At 42.4% G+C, this 23165-nt stretch overlaps 1 protein-coding gene across 1 annotated transcript in view; it reads right to left on the bottom strand.

Moving 5' to 3' along the window:
* POLA1 (DNA polymerase alpha 1, catalytic subunit) overlaps window positions 1-23165 on the bottom strand; it is a 307921-nt gene that overhangs the window by 266168 nt on the left and 18588 nt on the right. Inside the window, exons 5-16 of the mRNA XM_047764123.1 lie at window positions 22261-22376; window positions 20996-21058; window positions 20015-20107; window positions 19483-19570; window positions 18985-19186; window positions 18714-18892; window positions 12833-12945; window positions 11985-12101; window positions 10730-10804; window positions 9480-9618; window positions 8265-8419; window positions 3193-3277 (exon numbers count right to left, since the gene is read on the bottom strand). Coding sequence (XP_047620079.1) covers window positions 3193-3277; window positions 8265-8419; window positions 9480-9618; window positions 10730-10804; window positions 11985-12101; window positions 12833-12945; window positions 18714-18892; window positions 18985-19186; window positions 19483-19570; window positions 20015-20107; window positions 20996-21058; window positions 22261-22376 — 1425 coding nt within the window. The remainder of the gene's footprint in view (window positions 1-3192; window positions 3278-8264; window positions 8420-9479; window positions 9619-10729; window positions 10805-11984; window positions 12102-12832; window positions 12946-18713; window positions 18893-18984; window positions 19187-19482; window positions 19571-20014; window positions 20108-20995; window positions 21059-22260; window positions 22377-23165) is intronic.

Raw genomic sequence — 23165 nt, 5'->3', positions numbered from 1 at the left:
CCTAGCCTGGGAATCTCTACATGCCATGAGTGCAGCCCTAAAAGCATTAAAAAAAAAAAAAAAAAAAAAAAAAGCATAGGAGCTGAAGAGACATTGTTCTAAAGAAAGCATACAGATTAGATGCCAACAAGGTACCTGAAAAGGTACCCAACATAACAAAATATCAGAGAAATGTAAACTAAAACCTCAATGAGCTTTGACTTCACACCTGTTGGAAGGATTATTGTGAAAATGACAAGTGGTGAGTGTGGGGGAGTCGTGGCGCAACAGAAACGAATCCAACTAGGAACCATGAGGTTGCGGGGTCTGATCCCTGGCCTCACTCAGTGGTTTAAGGATACAGCATTGCTGTGAGCTGTGGTGCAGGTCGAAAACGCGTCTCGGATCTAATGTGGCTGTGGAGTAGACCAGCAGCTGTACCTCTGATTGGACCTCTAAGCCTGGGAATCTCCATATGCCATGGGTTCGGCCCTAAAAAGCAAAAAAAAAAAAAGATAATAACAAATAAATAAAAAACTAGTGTGGGAAAGGATGTAGATAAAAGGGAACCCTTGTGCACTGTTGGTGGGAATGTAAATTGATGCAGTCACTATGGAAAACAGAATGGAGTTTTCTCAAAAATTTAAAAATAGACTGACTATATAATCCAGCAATTCCACTTATGAGTATTTATCTAAAGAAAATGAAAACAGTAACTTGAAGCGATATATGTACCCCTGTGGTCACCGAAACATTATTTACAAGAGCCAAGATATGGAAGCCACCTAAGTGTCAATCAATAGATGAATGGATAAAGAAAATGTATATTTATACAATGGAATATTATTCAGCCATATAAAAAGGAAATCTTGCCATCTGCACCAATGTAATGGATCTAGAGGGCATTATGCTAAGTGAAATAAGGTCAGGCTAAATGATAAATATCTTATGATCTCACTTATATGTGGAATCAAAGAAATACAAAAGAAAATGAAAAAAAAAAATGAGCTCACAGATACAGAGAACACACAGTGTTGCCAGAGGCAGGGGCAGTGTGGCTAAGAGGTGCACAAAATGGGTGAAGGGGGTAAAAAGGTACAAACTCCTAGTTATCAAGTATCTAAGTCTTGGGGATGTAATGTACAGCACGGTGACTAGTTAATACCCCTACTCCATATGTGGAAGTTCCTAAGACAGTACATCTTAAAAGTTCTCACCACAAGAAAAAAAAAATTATAGCTAACGTTAACTAGACCTAGTATGGTGATCCTTTTGCTACATATACAAATATGGCATCATTATGTTGTACACCTGAAACTAACACGATGTTATAGGTCAATTACATCTCAGTTTTCAAAGATTAAACCTTAAAAAAAAAAAGACAAAAAATAAAAATAAAAAAAATAGCCAAATACAGAACCCTAAGCCCCTAAAACTGTTAAAACTGCTTTGATGAAGCATCTGCTATCCATCTAGGTCAGAATGGAAGATATTGAACAATCTTTCCCAAAGGAAATCCCCACCACCACCAAAACTTCAACCAGCATGCAATGGAAGAACTCAGCCCAACCTTCTCAAAGTTAGAAAAGTAAAGACGACCAAAGCTTCTCCCACTATACTCTAAGCTCCTTGCCCTTCACAACAGCTGTTCATACAGTGACATACTCAGAGGAGGTAAATGTTGAAAAGAGCTAATGTCTGTTTTCTTCCACATACTTTCCTATCTATTCTCACCATCATTTTGTTCTGTGTATTCTACCCAACTTAAAAGGTAGTAAAACTTCACGATAATAATACATCGCCCTCACTTCTCTGCTTGTTTCCCTAGTCCCACTTTCTTAATACCCAAGAGACAGACAGGAGAAGGTACCCCAGTTAATTTTTGGCTCTGGGCTGGAAAAGATCCCAGGAAGCATAATAGATCATTACTGTTATGCCCTTATATTAATTTTTGCCAAAAAAAGATTATTTAACCAGCCAAGTTCTCAACATGGAATATGTCATAATTATGTAACTGGCCAAGCCCTCAACATGGAATATGTCAGAATCCTCCATGGAGACTGACTTACGGGCATGCAGAATTCTGTGGAATAGTTTCACTCACTGAATTTTATGCACAGCACAACCCAACTCCAACTTGATGTTACTGTAACTCCTCACCAACAGGTAAACATTCATTTCTGCCTTGGCATCTTGCCTCGTCACACAGAAAACTTTGGCCAGACTTCTATGATAGGTTTTTAGGATGACATCATGAAAAGAAAATAACTACAGCATAATTTTAACCCAGAAAAAACCTACTCCACCACAATAGAGTAACCACTGGAGCAGAAAAAAGATAAACTGCCTCCCAACTTCTGCTCCTTGAACAAAATTAACCAGCTACATAGGAGCAACCAATCCAATAAAACTTAGTTCCCACAGTCGACCAAAAAAAAAAAAAAATCCTTCTTTAGGAGTTCCCTTATGATCTCACCATTGAAGACTGGGTGTTGTCTTTGTTATGGCTCTGGTTCAATCCCTGGCCCAGGAACTTCCACATGCCATGGGAAGGGCAAAAAACCCCCAAGAAACCAGAAAACATTTCTATAACAATTAAAAACAAAAATAAATGGGACCCAATCAAACTTAAAACCTTTTGCATCAACAAAACAAAAAGACAACCTATGGAATGGGAGAAAACATTTGCAAATGATGGGAATGACAAGGGATTAATATCCAAAATAAACAAACAGCTCAAGTAATGTAACATCAAAAAGACAAACAACCCAATCAAAAAATGGGTAGGAGCTCCTGTTGTGGTGCAGCGGGTTAAGAATCCAACTCATGGAGTTCCTGTCGTGGCACAGTGGTTAAGAATCCGACTAGGAACCATGGGGTTGCGGGTTCGATCCTTGGCCTTGCTCAGTGGGTGAACGATCCGGCGTTGCCGTGAGCTGTGGTGTAGGTTGCAGACGCGGCTCGGATCCCGCGTTGCTGTGGCTCTGGCGTAGGCTGGTGGCTACAGCTCCGATTCGACCCCTAGCCTGGGAACCTCCATATGCCGCGGGATCGGCCCTAGAAAAGGCAAAAAAAAAAAAAGAATTAAATAAACCTCTTTAACGATATGCACCAACTACTCTTGGAAAGATTTTTTTAAGTTACTGGTCCAACAGCTAGCGAAAAAAATAAGAAAAATTAAGCCATTAGTAAACAGGTTGAAAAAATACATACCACAGAAGTGTGACTGAAAGGGAGGCTGCGGGGGTGCTTTATCTAATGCAAAGCTGTGATGGACCAATGCTGCCACAGCAATAATCTGCAAAGAAATGAGGAAAAAATCACTTAGCAGACACCTATTACGTCGTCAACATTCTCACCAAAACCACCAAGAATATAAAAAGATACAGACGTTAGTCTGTACCATATTTTAACTTTTTATTATTAAAGTATGCAGAAAAATAAAAAATAGAAAAAATTCAACTCTCATATATTCATCATCCAGTTTCAATTATCAACTCATCAACAGCCCTAACCTCACAATTATTTGGAAGCAAAACCCAGACCTATCACTTTATCTACAAACGTTTCAGCAAGTGCCTCTAACATAGGGTTTACCAATCTCACCACTACTGTCATTTTAAGCTGAATAATTCTTTGTTGTGGGGGCTGCCCTGGGTGTTGTGAGCTGTTCACCAGCCTCCCTGGCTGCCAGCAGCACCACTCCCCACCCCCGAGTCTCCAAGGTGTAACAATCAAAAATGTCTCCAGACGTGGATGAAAGTCCCCCTGAGTGTTAACATCTCACCTGGTTGAGAACTAACCCTTTAAGAGATGAAAAGTTTTAAAAATGCAATACAATCACCTCAGCTAATTCAATTAATAGTGATTCCTTAAAATTATTAAATATCTAGGCAGGATTCCAATTCCCCTGTTTTCCCAACTATCTCAATTTCATTTACCAAATAAGTTCATACTCTGCAACTGGTTGTTATATAAAACTGTAAGTACAACCCCTCCCCCACCTATTATTTCTTTGCAATTATTTGTTGAAGAAACTGGGTCATTCTATCCCGTAGAGTGCCCCACAGTATGGATTGTGACGCTTATATCCCAATAATATCATTTAATGTGTTCCTCTGTTTCTGTGCTGCCTGTATATCCACATTTAGATCTAAAGGCTTGATCAAAATCAGGTTCGATTTTTTTTTGGTAAAAATACTTTGGAGTGGGGAGTTTCCGTCGTGGCTCAGTGGTTAGAGAATCCGACTAGGAACCATGAGGTTACAGGTTCCATCCCTGGCCTTGCTCAGTGGGTCGACGATCTGGCGGTGCTGTGAGCTGTGGTGTGGGTCGCAGACGCGGCTCGGATCCCACGTTGCTGTGGCTCTGGCGTAGGCCGGCAGCTACAGCTCCGATTAGACCCTTAGCCTGGGAACCTCCATATGCCAAGGGAGTAGCCCAAGAAATGGCAAAAAGACAAAAAAAAAAAAATTACTTTGGAGTACTAGTGACCACTGGTTACATTGGGTTTGCTTACCTCTATTTTAGTTATATTCACAGCCCCTGGAAATCACTGTCTAGGATCTATTATTTGATTAGGGACTGCAAAGTGGTCAGATTCCATTTTTCCTTCATCATTTATTAGCTGGAAACATTCTATAAAGAGAAAACTACCTCACTGATCATTCGGTTACCTGAGGTACAACATGTGTTGAAAAAAGTTAAGATAAATGCTTGAGTCGATCCTTTTATTTACCCATTTTCAAAATAATGAGTTGGTTCCCCAACTTCCTTCACAGGTGAGCAATGCTGTGTTTACAGGACCATTATGAACTCATGTGTTTCAGTCTGTTGCATTTACTTTTACACATGCTCAAACTGTCCCATCTTTAGCATAGGAAACTCTTCAAGTTCACTCCTGAGTCGTCCTGACATATCTTCAGTAGATTTTAATATTGTGCATGCTTTCCAGTATAAACAAGATGCTCCAGGCTTATCTTGAACATTTCCTGCCCTAAATCAGCCATGTCTTCACAGAATCCTATTTCCTTTATCGCAAAATGGTATTTAGAAACCGGGCTCTGGAGCACATGTTTTTATTTAAAAAAACAAAACAAAACAAAAAAAACGAATTAGGAGTTCCCATTGGGGCTCAGCAGTTAACAAATCTGACTAGCATCCATGAGATCGCAGGTTGGATCCATGGCCTTGCTCAGTAGGTTAAGGATTTGGCATTGCCATGAGCTGTAATGTAGGTCACAGACGGAGCTCGAATCCTGGCGTTGCTGTGGCTGTGGTGTAGGCCGGCAGCTGTAGCTCTGATTCGACCCCTAGCCTGGGAACCTCCACATGCCTCAGGAGTGGCCCTAAAAAGCAAAAAAAATAAAAATAAAAATAAAGTAAAATAATTACATTTTCCCCAAACTATTAACTACTATATCAACGGTTATTAAAAGATCAAATCACATACAAAAAAAATGGCCAAAATTCTGCTATTAAAAAAAGATCTCCATTGGAGTTTCCGTCGTGGCTCAGCAGTTAATGAATCTGACTAGCATCCATGAGGACCGAAGGTTCGATCCCTAGCCTTGCTCAGTGAGTTAGGAATCTGGCGTTGCTGTGAGCTGTGGTGTAGGTCGAAGACATAGCTCAGTTCCCATGCTGCTGTGGCTGTGGTGTAAGCCAGCGGCTACAGCTTCAATTCGACCCGTAGCCTGGGAACCTCCATATGCTGAGGGTATGGCCCTAAAAATACAAAAAAAAAAAAAATCTTCCAAATGTTTTAGAAGCAAACATAAAGAAGCTCCCATTAGGAGTTCTCACTATAGTGCAGTATGTTATTGATCCAGCATTGCTGCAGCTGTGGTGCAGGTTGCAGCTCTGGCTTGGATTAAACAGCAAGAATGGGAGCTCCCAATGTGGTGCAACGGGATTGTCAGAGGCTTGGGGGTACTAAGACACAGGTTCAATCCCTGACCCCGCAGAATGGATCCCACACTGCTATGGTTTAGTTTGCGGCTGTGGCTCAGATCTGATCCCTAGCCCAGGAGCTCCATAAACCAAGGTGCGGCCAAAAAAAAAAAAAAAAGGAAAAGAAAAGCAAAAATAATAATGCAACACTGAAATATGCTGAGTATATTTAAAGTCCATAAGTTACAATGACAGTCCATATAAGAGGAAACAAAAATAAACAACTTAGGAGTTCCTGTCGTGACGCAGTGGTTAACAAATTCGACTAGGAACCATGAGGTTGCGGGTTCGGTCCCTGGCCTTGCTCAGTGGGTTAAACGATCCGGCGTTGCCGTGAGCTGCGGTGTAGGTTGCAGACGCGGCTCGGATCCCGCGTTGCTGTGGCTCTGGCGTAGGCCGGTGGCTACAACTCCGATTCGACCCCTGGCCTGGGAACCTCCATATGCCGTGGGAGCGGCCCAAGAAATAGCAAAAAAAATAAAATAAAAAATAAAAAATAAACAACTTACTACTGACAGTAAAAGAGAAAAAAGTACACATTTATCTCGTCTTTCCCATAAAGTACTGCAGCATAACCCAATAGTGCTGGTTAATGAGGAAAAGTTAATTTCATAGAAAAATTTAACTGATAACCATTCTTATCTTTAACATGTTTAACTAATAAACATGGACAGGATGACAGAATTAGAAAACCATTTTAAAACTCCTAACGAAATAACTAATTCAGGTAAAAATTAAATCAGTGGTTCTCAACTCTGGGAACAATTTTTCCCTCTATGCCCAGGGGACATTTGGAGACGTCTGGAGGCATTTTGGGCTGTCAGAACGAGGGGGTCGGGGTGATATTTGGCATTAGGTAGGGCCAGGGATAGTGCTAAACATCCCACATTGCACAGGACAGCCCCCACAAGAGTGAGTTTTCAGCCCAACATCAGCAGTGCCAAAGTTAAAAAGCTTGAACCTACGAATCATTCATAGCCCCACTAATAATAGTTTAACCAGACATTATGTGCCTGGTGGTATGATGCAATATGAAATACACTCTACCACCTATATAGAATTCAGGCCAAAAAAAAAGTCAAACCTGAACCTAATCAATTCTGCAGCACAAATGAGCAAGAATGGATACTTTTTCTGGAAAGGGCCAGACAGTAAAGATTTTAAGCTTTCAGGTCACATGGTCTCTTTCAAGTCGGCTAACTTTGCTGCCATGCTACAAAAGCAGCTGTCGATAATATGAAAGAGACTAGACATACTGTCTTCCAATGGAACTTTATTTACAGGAATAGGTTGTGGGCTAGATTTGCCCGCAGGCCATAGTTTGCCAACCCCTGGTATACAGGAAGAAATTCAACGATACAAGGGGGCAAACAAATACAAAAAATGGACCATTCTTTGAGACAACCAACAGTGATTCTTCAAGTCAATGTCACTGGAAAAAAAAAATGGAGGAGGTGGGAGAAAGTTGCTCCCATTTAAAAGAGATTCAAGAGACAAAAAAAAAAAAAAAAAAAACTATCTGTAGATCTTATATGAATCCGGATTAAACAAACCAACTGTTAAAAGACACTTCTGAGGAGTTCCCATTGCGGCTTAGCAGGTTCAGAACCCAACTAGTATCCATGAGAATTTGGGTTCAATCCCTGGCCTCACTCAATGAGTTAAGGATCCGGCATTGCCAGGAGCTGCAGCATAGGTCGAAGACGCAGCTCAATCCAAGTTGCTGCGGCTGCAGCACAGGCTGGCAGCTGCAGCTCCGATTTGACCCCTAGCCCAGGAAATTCCATGTGCCACGGGTGTGCCCCACCGCCCAAAAAAGACACTTCTGAGAAACAGAGTCTTGAGAATACAGACTGGGTATTTTAGCTGGTATCAAGGAATCACTGTGAAAGTTGACAGGGTAATAATGGTATTCTGTAAGAACGTGTGCATGCTTTGAGACATGCACACCAAAGTTTGCAGGGCTAAACAACACAATGTCTGAGATTCGCTTTAAAATACTTTAAGAGGGAAAAAAAGGGGGAGGATAAGTAAGTGTGACAAAATCTTGTTAACTGGTGAATGTGAGTAGTTAGTACACAGGAGTTCATTATATTACTCTACGTCCACTTGAAGTTCTCAAAATAAAAAATTTTTTTTAAAAATTCCAGCAATTTAAGTCTTTTGGAAAAAATTACAACACCAAATTCAATCCATTCATCAAAATGGAGTATGTTAGTGAATTAGTATTCTTTCCCCTCCACAAAGAACAGCCTTCCCTTACAGAAAAGCTGTACACGTTCAGGACATTTCACACCTCAGGCATAGGTACAAAATCTGTCCTAGTTCTTTACCTCATTTTCATGTGTCTTTGCATTCTGCATTGTCTTCATGCTTAAAGACATGACCACGAGTGGAGGAGGTCCAACATCCTTAACTACATTTACCAAGTCCGGTTTCAAGGCCATTGCCTCAAATTTACACCAACTGATTGGCTGATTCAAGAGCTCTGAAAGACAGTAGATACAACAGATCAATGGCTACTCACTGATTAAAAAAAAAAAAAAAGCTACTATAATTAAGACATCTGTGATCAACTGAGATGGTCTTCAATCCTACTTCTAACAAAATGTCTTATTATAACATCTAACTAAAAATAAGCCACATTATCGGGTCATATGCAAACGTTCCCGTGCATTTATTTTCCTGGGGAAAATATCCACAGCTTTCATCTGACTTTCCAAAAAAAATCCAAGACCAAAATAGGTTTTTAAAAACCAAAACAGGAGTTCCCGTCGTGGCTCAGTGGTTAACGAATCCGACTAGGAACCATGAGGTTGCGGGTTCGATCCCTGGCCTTGCTCAATGGGTTAAGGATCCGGCGCTGCCGTGAGCTGTGTTGTAGGTTGCAGATGCGGCTCAGATCCCGTGTTGCTGTGGCTCTGGTGTAGGCGCTGCCGTGAGCTGTGCTGTAGGTTGCAGATGCGGCTCAGATCCCGTGTTGCTGTGGCTCTGGTGTAGGCCAGCGGCTGCAGCTCTGATTCAACCCCTAGCCTGGGAACCTCCATATGCCACAAAAGTGGCCCTAGAAAAGACAAAAAGACAAAAAAAAAAAAAAAACACCAAAACAATGCCTTGGAGGAATCACAAAACAGTTTTTAAGAGATTCATGAAGACAAAACAGTGTCACAGATGCAAATATTGAGAACACTGGGTAACAAAACAGACACGCACTATCAACACTGAGCAGCGATGCTTTCCTCTGTCAGAGGTCAGCAGTTCACTCTGTAGAACAGCTGGGCCACATCAGCCAGGTCGGAAGTCCACAGGACAGGAAAACAAGGAAGCATGTACGCAGATGGCCACCTCGGCTAAGGAAGGCCTCCCTCCCACTGAAATGCCAAGCACCACAGCAAAAGAGTGATCCCAAACATTCTCCCTATACTCGCTCAGAAGAAACAAACATAAAAAAGGAAGTGGAGAGACTGATAAAGAGACCAATTCCTTAACTTCTAAAAACCACATCTATCAGCAATTTACTTGGCATTCTGAAAGTAAATTTTGCTTACGTGGATTTTTTACTTCAAGCCAGCAAGGTCCTTTGATCTTCCTGTTCATCAAGAACAGTTCTAAGCTGGATGTATTGGTCCCAAATACATGAGAAAAAGTTTCTCCTTTCAAATCCTGAGGAAGCTGTGGCATTTCAGCCTGGAAAAGGCAGAGAAAAAAAAAAAAAAAACTTTTGTTTAAAACTATTACTTCACATTTTCTAAAGTCTACATTTGAAATAAACAAAAGCCTCACTGTGAACCACCCTTTGATATATATATACGACAAATAATTTGCCACAAATGAAATCCAAAACAACTCACAGTAGGAAACAAAATCAATTCACAATGACAAAATAAAAGTATCCCGATGACACCCACTAGAAGAAAAACAAGCCAAGAAGCTCACCTAAAAGAGGATTTCTGTCCAGAGCTGTACATGCCTTCCCAATAAAGAGCAGACAAGTAAGTACCACTCCATTGGAAGAATGAAAGCCTCTAGAGAGTAGGACTCATTCAAAATGCATCCATGGTATTTTGGGGGTCTTTTTTGTTTCTTTGGTTTTGTCGTCTTTTTAGGGCTGCACCCACGGCATATGGAAGCTCCCAGGCTAGGAGTTGAACCGGAGTTGTCACTGCTGGCCTACGCCACAGCCACAGCAACGCCGGATCCTTAACCCCCTGAGCAAGGCCAGGGATCGAACCCGCATCCTTGTGCATACTAGTGGGGTTCTTCACCCATGGAGCCCCAACCGGAACTCCCTGCATCCATGGTACTTGTCGTCACCACTGTCAGAAACATTTCTTAAGTTTCCCTTTTCCAATATCACAAGATCAAGGAGATCAAAAGAGAGGTTAAGGTCCAGTTAATTAACATCCGGCAGTGATGACCTCGCCTGTCACGGGAGCGAGAGCAGCACTACAGCAAGGCTCCTAATGCTCTTCTCTCGCTTTTCCACTGCTCAGAGGGACACCTCAACAGACTCATGATGTTCAACTCCATCATGTGGCATTCACTCCACTTGGCAAACAGTGACACAGTTTCAACATATCTATTTACAGATGCATACTGGAAAGCAGAGAATGGCAGTATAACCCGTAGTCTATGTATTTAAGTTCATTTTATCCATTTTCATTATTCATTACTGTAAGACTACTTCAATGACCCGTGAGCTTGGGCAGCCCTGCCCTCAACTGAAAGCCAGATAAAATTTCAAAAACAGCAAAATGCCGCCATTTCCAACCAAACTCCATTCCTTTGTTTGACTTACCGAGTATCTAACTTCCAAATACTCAGATTTTTCTGGAACATCGGGTATCTCAAAAGCATAGTTCTTTTCCACTGGCTGGGTAAGTAGATATTTAAAAATCATTAGGACAAGAACTTTTCACAAATTAAACTGACAAGCATTACATACACAACACCATGTCCCTATATTTAATCATTACAGAACACAAAGTTAAATAAAGCCAAAAAAGCACCTTTTCCCCTTTTCAGCTGGGACTAAAATACCCAGTGATAAAATATATAAAAGGCTTCTTTTGGACACTAGAGAACTTAGAAATACTTGCATTCAAGAGAGGCAACAAAGGATTAAAAATTTTTACAATGGCAATGACTAAATCATTTGATTCTCTTTGAGATTAAGCAACTCCATCTTGCTAGAAAAACTATTAACATTATAATTGCAGCTCATATGTACTGAGTGCTTGTGAGGATTGTTCTAATCACCTAATATGAATTAACTGACTTAACCCTTCCAACGGCTTGTGAAATAGGGCCTCATTTCTCAGGTGAAGAAATAGGCCCAGAGAAGTCACTCAGCACTTGTCCAAGGTCACAGCCCAGGCAGTGGAAGGGTTAGGACTTAAAGCACAAGCACCTATGCTCTTCACCATTACACCATAATGCTCCTAGAATTTCAGGGACTTGATCCATCAGCCACAAGACAAGGCTCAAACAGTTTTTAATAAGACAGCCTCATCCTCAACAACTCAATCCTCCCTTTACTGCAATCACTGTTAATAGCCCGTGCGTTGAGGTACAGCCCTCACAATGAAGGTCAAAGGCATCAATATCTCACTAAAATCAAGACATCTGATCAGTACGTACCACACGAACAGAAGAATTTTCTTCTATCAAAACTAGTGGCATAGTCCCTGGCTTTTTAAAGATAACACCTCACTTAACCTCCTGACCAAGAAAACCTGGCAATAACTAACACAAACAAGATCAGAACAGTCTCTTCTCCATTTCGGAATAAGAGCACAAGATCCGATTACTCTGCTACGAGTTATCTTTTCATTCAAGGACATTATCCTATACACAGTTTAAAGAGAAAGAAAAAAAATATTTTTACAAATCTAACATACAGTGATATCTATCAAATTTCCATCCAACGAATTATATAGCCACGCAGAAAAGGCGCTGTGTACAAAGAAGATATGAAGGAACAATTTGCTAAATCAGGAAATCAACAAACTACTAATAAATAGCACTGGGGAAAATTATCACCGAATACAGACCTTGGACTTGAATTTCATAATTTTATACTTTGCTGCTATTTTCTCATCAAATTCATCATAAACATCCTTCATTGTAACTGGAGTTCCTTTTTCTTTCCCCGTGTTTAGATCAATTTTCTGCTTTCCCACGGAGAGGGGACAGGAGGGGGAAAAAAGCATGTGTACATAAGATCTTTTCAACCATCAGAAACCCAATTTCAAATCAATTTTCATCTTTACCCACTTAAACATTTAATAGAATAAGGTGAGTTCAAAGGAACAAAAGGACCACAAAATGTACTAAATCCAATGCCAATTTTTCCCAATGGCATCACAGAAGCAAAGCAGAGATAAAGATGAACAATCCTACAAAATGGGAGAGTAGTGCTGTAACTCCTGACCAAGAAGCTTCACAGTTCAACTGAGATGGGGAGGAAGTGGGATTGAGAGGGAGGTTATGGATGTTAAGTCCCAATAAAAAGGAGGAGCAAATGGAACTGACCTTGTTAAAGAGCTGTGGAGGAAACAGCAAAAGCATGAAAACTGGGCCAAACACCATGTCATATTCTAGAGCCATACACTTCCAAGTAATTATGGAAATACACTTCCTGATAATTATGGAAATGGGGGCGGGGAAAGACAGCATTACATACTAAAACTCAGGTACTTTTATGCTCTAACAAGTCAAAAAAACTCCATTTCTCTAATTCTCCCAGTCTCTGATGGAGCTGCAGACAATCAGTGGTCATGAGACAGGCAGTAAGAAAGAAGCATCAGGGCTGTTAGATAATTCACAGCCCTGTTGAAAAATAGGGCTGGTGGCAGAACATAGTATGTACTTGCAGTTAGAAGCTAATCACTAGGTTTACCGTTTCACGGGGAAGGAAGTACAGCGTTCGCTCAATGTTTTTCACCATGACACAACAGCTCACATGGGTTTCGGCAAATTCAATCCAAACTTTGCCAAACAGAAATACCACACCTAGAATAAGGGAAGACCATGAGAAAATAAACATTTCAATTATATCGCATTATAGGGACAATATAAAAGCTCACTGACTGTGTCTGCATAGTTACGCTTTCATGATGTCATCTTTTTACAGCAAGTTTGTATCTGCTGCCTGATCCCGAAGACGAGCTCCTTTACTCCGTACTTATGGTATATGACGATATCACACTAATAAAACCTGTGACTGCTGGCAGGACAGGAACAGAATGAATCTGTAACTTGGTGGAAACATATGCCCGAGTATGAAGGAAATATTCCAGGTAAAGGGAGACAAACCTCAGTTATTAGGGAGACATCCCAGGCCTGCATAGACACACTCGGCTAACTACTGAGACCCCTCAAGTCAGTGTAAAAACCCCCGAGGAATTACAGAAATACCCCAGCTCACCACAGACACACCTCAAAAGCTAGGGATCCTAGATCAGGGCACGGGGAGTGGGGAGGGGATCATTTTCCCCTAGAACCATGACTACCCAGGTTAAGAGAAACAAAAAAAAGCAAACTTTCTTCAACAAGTCTCTTATTTAAACCTCGTGTGGGAAGTTCCCATTGCGGCACAGCAGTAATGAATCCAACTAGCATCGTGAGGACGCCAGTTTCATCCCTGGCCCCCCTCAGTGGGTTAAGGATCCGGCGTTGCCATGAACTGTGGTGTAGGTTGCAGATAAGGCTCGGATCCCGTGTTGCTGCAGCTGTGCTGTAGGCCAGCGGCTACAGCTCCAATTTGACCCCTGGCCTGGGACCTCCATATGCTCCAGGTGCGGCCCTAAAAAGCAAAAACAAACAAAACAAAACAAACCTCTTGTGAGACCTCTGAGAATGTACTGAATGTACTAAATTCCTTTGTAGCACTTGCACTTACCAATAAAAATGAACATTCATGTGTAAGGATAACTATGTATGGTCCATCCGTATGCTACTGTATGTAAAACTGTGTTTGGGAAAAACATAATTCATCTCCCACCTTATTTCACGTAAAAGTAAATATCTCATACCAGGGCTCAACCACTACCTCCTATCACACCCTTTCTACCTCACAGGCTACTTAAGACATCTGGCTGGGTTATATTTTCAGTTTAACAAATGGTCTGGTAACCACATCAGGAGACAGGCTCCTTTTGAGATCCCTAAGTAAAGTATATCACAAAGTAAAACCAAGCCTTCCTGGACACCTGGTCATGGTTCACGAAAACTGGCCATCAAGAAAGGACTTGAGAGATCTGATAGTCAACCTAAGAGATGGTCAATGTGCAAAATCCTGGGCCCTGCGAATAATGAGACAGCAGTAATCAACACAGCCACTCCATGCAGCCACTCTCCTGAGACACTACGAACATTCAGGCACATGCAAAGGCTACTGTTCACAAGGCCAATTACTCCGGTTTCACAAGATAGCTCATCAGTGCCTCCTTTTGTCACTCATTCTAGTAAAAATGAGACCATCTAAGAATTTTCATTTCTGCCGATGATTAAAATTCTTCCAGGAGTTGCGTAATTTTCAGCTGGGGTAAAAGAGGTGGGGGCGGGGGGGGGGAGACAGGGGATAGGGAAGGGAGGACTGTGGGGATGATTAAAAAAGAACAAATCACAGTGGCTCAGAAAATTAAAAGTCTTCCTCACACCAGTTACAGATGAAAAAACAAAATTCCATGCAAAGAAAAATAAAGACCCTAATATTGGATTCAAAGATTCAAATAAGCTCATTTTCCAGTCAAACTAATATCACATTTCATGCAACACATTTGACACTGTTTATGCCTCATTTGCCACAAAAAGATCATGGTAAACAAAGATTACATTCCCCTTAAAGTTACTAGCTGAAACCAGGTGCAGTCAGGATTATTCAACCTTGAAAAAGTCATAATGAAGACAGGATATCTTCCCATATGCAAAGAGTAAGATTCTTTTCATAATTATGGAGCATTCAGCAACAACTGACTGACTGAGAATCTGTAAGAAAGTGAAAACAATAACAGGGTCTTTGGGAGTACTTCGTTTTTATTAGCAGCATTGATTTCGCTAAGGCTCAGTGATCATTACCTGCTATCACGACGAAACTGTTCAACCCTCTGAGATTACAGGACTTTTTTTTTTTAAGCTATCTTATTTAACCCGTTGGCATCTATCGCAGAGGACTCAACGTGAGAAGCACCACAGAACAGCAGAGTGGACTGAGGGTGAGAAGAACGCTGCCACTGAGGAGGAGCTGACCAAGTGAATTTTGGAGCCTCAGCTTCGTCCACTTTTTTTTATTGGCCGCGCCTAGGGCATGTGGAAATTCCCAGGCCAGTGACTGAACCAGAGCCACAGCAGTGACAATGCCGGATCCTTAACCACTAGGCCACCAGGGAACCCCTTCCTCCACTTTAAATGAGTGAGTAAAGCAGATCATTTGTGAGGTCTTCTCCAGCACTAGCAATTTCCTTTCACCCTAGCAATTAGAAGACAGGCCAATGACATACTGGAATCTCTTGCAACTACAAAATATTTCCCAATAGTGGTTGAAAAGGCCCATCCACGACTATGGCTAGTACCAGCATTCAACAATACATACCATAAAATCGGTTACTTTTGCAAATACACCCGTGCCTCAACAGGCATCAATCTGAACTTTCAACACCCATTACTATAGACAAGCACTATCCGACAGAAATTTCCATGATGATAGAATTCTCCTCTATCTGGACCATCCATGGATATGGGAGTTACTGGCCACATGTGGCTGCTGGGCACTTGAAATGTGACTAGTGGTTAAGAGGCTGAACTTTCCATTTTATTTCATTTTAATTAACTTAAATTTAGAGAGCTGTGTGTGGTCAGGAGCTACCAGAGTAGACCATGCACCTCTAGACCCTTGCCCTGCAAAATGATTTTTAGTAAACAAGAGCTGGAAATAATAAACCTGTTTTAACACAGGAAAGAAAGAAGGTTGCTGTTTCCTAAGGTTCTGATTTTTGGCAACTGTCACTGGTCATCTGATGCTTTATATGTGGATTTCTGGAAGGGGGACCATCACTTTTGTTAGCCATTCTTACGCCACACTGCTTACAAGGCTTCAAGACGTAAACCTGATAAGAGCAGCAAATGCAATGCTGAGTCTCTGAAACTTTCATGTGCATCTACAGGACTGTCATTGTGCAATTTATTTCAATGAATGTTTTCTGAATACCCACTATGTAACCAGCATTGTGATGGATGCTGGAAGTAAAAGGTCCCAGCCTTTAGGAGTTTTAAGGCTCTGGGGACAAAACAACACAGAATCACACCTATTCAAAATAACATGACAAATGCTACAGTGGGTAAGGGTATGATGGGGTCACAGAAAGGGCTCTGGGGAAAATTCCAGGAGACAACAAAGGCGCTGGGCCAGATGAGGGCATCCTAGGCGGATGAATACATTTGAGTAAAGGGATATGGTACAAAGAGCAGCAGCTGTCTACAGTGAACTAATTCTAGGACACAAAGTCCTACACAGTAGGCAACGGGAGCCCTACTAAGGAACTTGGAATGCATGTTGCAGGCAGCAGCCACTGTGGATTTTCTTGAATGAGGAAATGACATGGTCAGCTACCCTCCTGATGTGGCTCAGGCCTGTGATATGGGGGGTGACAGGAGAGGGAATCAATTAGGAGGCTGGCTGCAGTATGCAGGAAGGGCCCAAGGGTGGGAGCTACGAGCAGAAAGAGCAGACAGCGTGTCTAATTTAGGAGGAGCAAGCTAGGCAGACTTGGTGACGGATTTGAGGAAAAGGGGGCGACTCCAGGCTGCCTCCCAGGCTTCTGGTTTGGATGGGACCATTCATCAAGTCAGGAAATAAAATTCAGCATGGAGCGAAGCCCAGAGGGTAGCACTGGGAAGGGCAGACCCACCATGTCACCCAACTCTTGTGAGCACCAGTCACACTGCTGTGCTTCAAGGAGGTCACAGGAAGCACATGTGAAAATCATGTACCCTGAAGCTGCACCATGGGGCAGCCTTCTGGGTTTCAGAAGATGGATGGGGATTAATTTGCAAAGCCTCATGTCATGACACTTGCTGGCCTACCTTGCACCAGTGAGTAACAAAGTAGTCCAAGAGCTGGGAGGGTCTAACCCAGTCATCCTACCCTGGGTTCAGTAGGTAAGATACCATTTCTGACTGCTTACATCTTTATCTAAAAACGAACACATGGCAGTTGGCTATTCACGTGGCTCTGTAAGAGTTTCAACTCTTAGAAAAGCAGAGCAGGTTTATGCCGCTGCCTCCCGTCTGACAGACCGCGAACATTTTCCCAGTTCAAGTCAGTGCCTGATTATCTTGAAGGCAAACCTGGCCTTCAAGTCTGATGGTTAATACTAAAACACTTCCTACTCATCCATCCACTTTCGTTAGCCATTCTTACGCCACACTGCTACAAGGCTTCAAGACGTAAACTCGGTAATAGCGGCAAATGCACTGCTGATTCTCTGCAATAATTCGCTTTATTAACATCTAGATACTCCCTTGAATTTCACCAGGTGCAGACTTCAGGAAACTACTCTGAAAAATGCAGTTTGTATCTACCCTTAGATCCAGAAATGAGTCTGAATAGACAACTCTGTTTAAGGGTGTATACTGTTACTTCTTATGAATCTGACATGCCTTATCCTGCCCAGCGCATTTTGAAAAAGGGCTCAAAGGAGCCCAAAAGGAAGCCAGAGAGCCTCCTGGCTCTTTGTGAGTCAGTTTGGAGGAGGACCTGGGCATCAGCCTCCATTCCTCCTTTCTGCCAACCTCCATATCCATCCATCAACGAGTTCACATCAAAGTACACGTTAAAGGCATTCACGTCTCTTCCTTCTCCAAAGCCGCCGTCAGTGCAAGTACCAGCACACCTGCCACGGACGGACGGATCTCCAAGGGCTTCCGCACTCCTCACTCCAGCCCCGGATGTACACACCCCCACAGCCCTCCCGCAGGCTTTTCTCCACATAAATAGAGGGGTCCTGTTAGAATGTAAACCCGAGCATGGGTCCCCTCCACCCCCTCACCCCACACTGAAAACCCCCTACTGCTCTTAGAATAAGATCGCAACTCCTGAGGATGGCTTTCAAGGTCCTTCCCTAGCCTTTTCTCCTCCATTTTCAACCAGTCTCGTCACTGGATTGCTCTGCTGCAAGACCGCAGACCTCCTCCCCTCTCTCTCCAGGCCTCTGCGCTCACAGGTTCCTCAGTGTGAAATGCTCTCTTCTCAGCTCTGAACGTGCCTCAAATCGCAGCCCAATGGTCACTTCCTCACCCAGGCCTTCCCTGGCCATCGCCCAACTAACTGCCTTCACACCATTTATCAACTTACCTTATTTACTGCCTCTCCTCCCAGCCCACTAGAACACAAGCTCCATGAGAACAGGGAATCCGTCCAGCTTGTTCACCCCATTTCAGTGCCTAGCAGACAACGGGTGTTCAAACTGCTGAAGGAACAAAGTAATGACTGATGCCACTTCAAGTCATGTGTAATCCAGTAAGTTCAGATACGTCAGTGGTGAACCACAAGCACACCTTCCAAAACCACAAGTAACTGGCTTTCGGACTAAGCCTCTGTAAGGACTAGTCACACCACAACTCCTCTCCATCCACGTGGCTCATGCACTTTACAGTCAATGAGCATTGCCCTGCTAGGTACCTATGTGAGGGCAGGTCTGTGCCAATGACAATCACTACGGCACTGCAGGGAAAAGCCCTATGCTGTCTTAAAGACATTCAGTTACTGTATGCATGATTACCTGGTTGGCTGTACTGATCTTCATAAGCATCCAGCCAATAAAACTGAAATACTTGTTCCCCGTCTGCCCCTTTCACCAGTGGGAGGTGACTGGAATCCACTTGAACTTCCGGGGCTAAGAAACTGCTGTCATCTTCCTGGTCAATGTCCCAACAAGAGACATCCGGGAGATAACTTCCTCTGCAAAAATCACATTTTCAAAAACTTTTCAAAACCCCACAGAGTAACAGTCGCATCACCAGCCAGCCAGGCAAGTCATAACATGCTCTTACAAATTGGACGTGGTCCCTTTCCCAGGATCTGCCTCTTGTTTCTCCTCCTCTGCTGGCTCCCTCTCTTGGTCCCAAGTCTTGGCAGCCACGGGCTCCACATGCACCTCCTCGGCTTCCATGGGCTCATCGAAGTCACCATCTTCAAAGTCCATTGGCCCTGACTCCTCCTTGTCATCTGTCCGCAAGGCCGGCCCTGGCGCGCCTGCGGGCGTCATCACACATTCCCATCACATGCCGCTGCCACGGAGCACAAAAGCTTCCCCAAGGCTCCAACAGCAGCCTACCCTTTTCCCACACCATATTTGCATTTCTCTTCAATCTCCAAATTGGAGGTTGTTAACTTTTCCTGCTACGAATTCAAATCTTTCCCACTGAAACTGGCTATTGCAATCCCTTCAAAGTCGCCTCCACCACGTCCTCCTTCGGGGGGCCTCCACCTTTTGACAGCACTTTGTAACTGCTAAACGCCCTTCCATTTCTGCCCTCCACCAGACTTACCAGCAAATCCAGCACATTTAAGGGGAACAGGAGTTAACGAAGGCTCCTTCCTTGAGACTGGGGAAACGGTTTTTCCTGAAGGAACTGCCTGTAAATGTTTTTAAATGTTTAGTCAGTTAGACCTGTATACTAAAGATATGCAACTGTCCTACCCTGACCAGAGATAATGACAGTTCCCATTTATAAAATGATTTTATGTATTATTAATGTAACAGCTCCAATTATTTTACTATTACCGAGGTTTACCAGAAAAACACACACACACACACTTGTTTCCAGGAGGAAAATTATTGCATTTAGCACAGTGGTAATACCTATAATAAACACATACTAGTTACTACAAAATTTACTATGAAAAAAGCAGGCACATGCTATTTTTGAAATACGTGAAACTATGTAATGAAACGGGAGTCCTAATTTAAAACAAAAATCAAGAACAAATTCAAAGGCATTTCCCTCACATAGAAAAGCAACAAAATAAGTTTTAAGCAATAACATAAATCAAGATGGAAGGTATTTCCACACACTATACCTTAGGGGTGTGCACAGAGAAAGGATTCAGTGAAGCTCCACTGGATCTTTTCTTCTTCGGTATTATTACAGGTGGCGGAGTTATTTGAGGTGTCTAAAAGGAGGGGTAAGACAGACATACACTGCCATGCTTGGTTTACCACAAGACACAAAAAGTACTCTTCTTTCCCCACTGAAGCCCCAATGAGCAAAGCACTTTTTCCTTCCCTGCTCCCCCCACAGATCTATAGTCGCGCAATGAGGTTACTATAGCAACAATACCACAGACTCACTAGAAAACCAGAATAGATATTGAATCCATCCCTCACCAATTTTTTCTTTTTAGAACTCAACATACTGCTCCCTTACCCTGCCAGAATATTTCATTTTAAAACTGTCAAGCTCAAACTACACAGTGTTGGTGTTAGTCATTTTAATCAAGGGTCACTCAGAAAGGGGGACATCTCGAAATCGGAGCTTAGTCTTTCTGTGAAACAATCCAAGTGCACATTCTGGTACCGCTGAACCCGAGTTCTATCAGGGACAGCTCACCAATTCTTTCTTCACTCCCACTCGGAATTTGAGGCGAGGATCTCACGCCTGATTGTGCAGAATGACAGGCTTCAATCTATTTCGGGAACGTACACCACAGCAACTGAGCGGAGGCAGTGTGCCTTCCCAGAACTGACTCGTGTGCGTATTCTAACCACCTCAAACACATCCCCACGCAGCCCAATCTACACAATCGGAGCCTGTGACAGCTACAAACTACTCACCTAAAATGGTGAAAAGAAACCAATCTGAAGGGCTTTGTTTTGGTTTTTGGGTTTACTTGGGGTTTTTCTTCCAGTGGTGGTGCTGTTGTCACTGAATTTTTTTGTGGTGAATTTTTGCAAGAGTCTGTTTTGTTTCCAGGAGGAAAATTATTGCATTTAGCACAATTACTGAATTATTTCTTCAGTGTGTCCCCTGAATATCTGACAACTCCTAGAGATTCACTTACCTCAGTGTTCAGATCCTGTAGAATGTCACCTAGCAGATCATCCTTGGACAAGTCAATAGCTTTCTGGAAATTGCAAAGGGAGGCAGAATGAGAAAGCCCCGTACCTCCCATTTTCACCCAGACCACATTGTCAGTGAAAGGAAGCAAGCCAGTCAGTTCCTGCCTCCTCACCCCTCACTCTGAGGGCTAGCCTACTAGCCACAGATCTTAACAACTGGCAGCCTACATAGAACTCCTAAATCCCAAGCCCCCACCCTCTATTTTCAGCCTCATTCCATAATCCTCCTGCTAATCACCAATGAACACACTGTCAATTCAGCTCTCCAGTTTAGCTCTTCTATCTCCAAGTCACAATCACTGAGGTGCCTCAATTCACCTAGAACTCTAGGTCCGACTTAGTGATTAAGACTGGGAAAATATTACTCAAATATCTGAGTTCAAACATAGAGAATACCTATTCTCTCTATAATCAAATATTAAATATAATCAAAGACCAAGCTCATCTGGAACCAGGGGTTAGCCTAGCAGACTTCATGAGAGTATCTTTTTAGAGCTATAGGGAATTCGACAGGAAAGGTGAACTATCAAGAACCAGGACTCTTTGCTTCACAAAGGAAGAGGTAAAACATTGGGGAAAAAAAACCATGAGGACAGACGGATGGATTAGGAAGATGTGGTACATATATACAGTGGAATACTATTCAGCCACTAAAAAGGACAAAATAATGCCACTTGCAGCAACATGGATGGAATTAGTCTCTCATACTGAGGGAAGTAAGTCAGAAAGAGAGACAGACACCATATAATATCACTTATATGTGGAGTCTAAAATATGGCACAAATGATCTATCTATAAAACAGAAAAGATCATGGACATGGAGGACAGACTTGTGTTTGCCAGGGGGCGGGGGAGGGAATGGATAAGTGACAAGATCCTGCTTTACAGCCCAGGGAACTATATAGCTAAGCACTTGTGAACCTGATGGAGGATAATGTGAGAAAATGCGTGTGTGTACATTTATATATACTGTACCGTGTGGTACAGTAGAAATTGAGAGAACACTGTAAATCAATTATAACAAACAATTTTTTAGAAAAAGAAAAAAACATGAGGAAATTCCCTGGTGGCTCAGTGGGTTAAGGATCCGGCATTGTCACTGCTATGGCTCGGGTTCAATCCCTGGTCCGGGAACGTCTACATGCTGCAGGTGCAGCCAAAAAAAAAAAAAAAATCAAAGAAGAAAAAAGAAAACCATGAGACTCACATCTGCAGTTTTCCTCCCAGCACTGGCAATGAACATTGACTTGATATTATTTGGTTTTGTCACCACAGTCTTCTTAACGTTCCTCTTGTCTTTGTTTCGTGCTTTGTCATCTTTTCCTGTTGGAAGAGAACTGATTTAGAAACACACACCAGCAGAAATCAAAATGGAAAATCAAAAGCCTAGCCACCTGCCCTCTGTATATGAGAATTTGTTAACAATCCAAAACACAAAGCTATGAGATCTTATGCAAGGTACACAGGAAAGAATCTTCAAAATGAGCTAAATTCAGTGAAGCTTGGGCTGTTATTACAAAAAGTGATGAAATGCCAGTTAAAGATCAGGATGAGTCATTAAGTGTGACTGTTTAATTGCTATTGTTAATGTGAATAAAAACCTTTTTCAAAGGTGTGGGATCTAAAATATGGTACAAATGAACCTATCTACAAAACAGAAACAGACTCAAGGACATAGAGAACAGACTTGTGGTTGCCAAGGAGGAAGAAGTAGGATGGACTGGGTGTTTGGGGTTGGTAGATGCAAACTAATATATTTAAAATGGATAAGCAATGAGGGCCTACTGTGCAGCACAGGTTTTGGGGTCCCCCCCATAGACATAAAAAGATCGAGCTCATCTGGCGGAACCAGGGGATTAGCCTAGCAGCCTCCATAAGATCATCATTTTAGCAATTCACTCAATCTCACAGGAAAACTCAGCTACAAAAAACAAGATTACCACTCACAGTAGTGTAGCATCCTAATTTCCATTTTATGAGAAAGAGTGACTAGTGACAGGCAACATGTCGTAGCAACACTAAACAGCGGAGACATTTGCTTAGTAAAGAACAACTTGTGCCATATGTTTTCTCTTATGGTCATGTGGAAACCACCTGTGAACTCCTCTACTA

The sequence above is a fragment of the Phacochoerus africanus genome, chromosome X (assembly GCF_016906955.1).
Source record: "Phacochoerus africanus isolate WHEZ1 chromosome X, ROS_Pafr_v1, whole genome shotgun sequence".
NCBI classification, from domain to species: Eukaryota; Metazoa; Chordata; class Mammalia; order Artiodactyla; family Suidae; genus Phacochoerus; species Phacochoerus africanus.
This window is presented reverse-complemented; position numbering and strand designations above follow the sequence as displayed.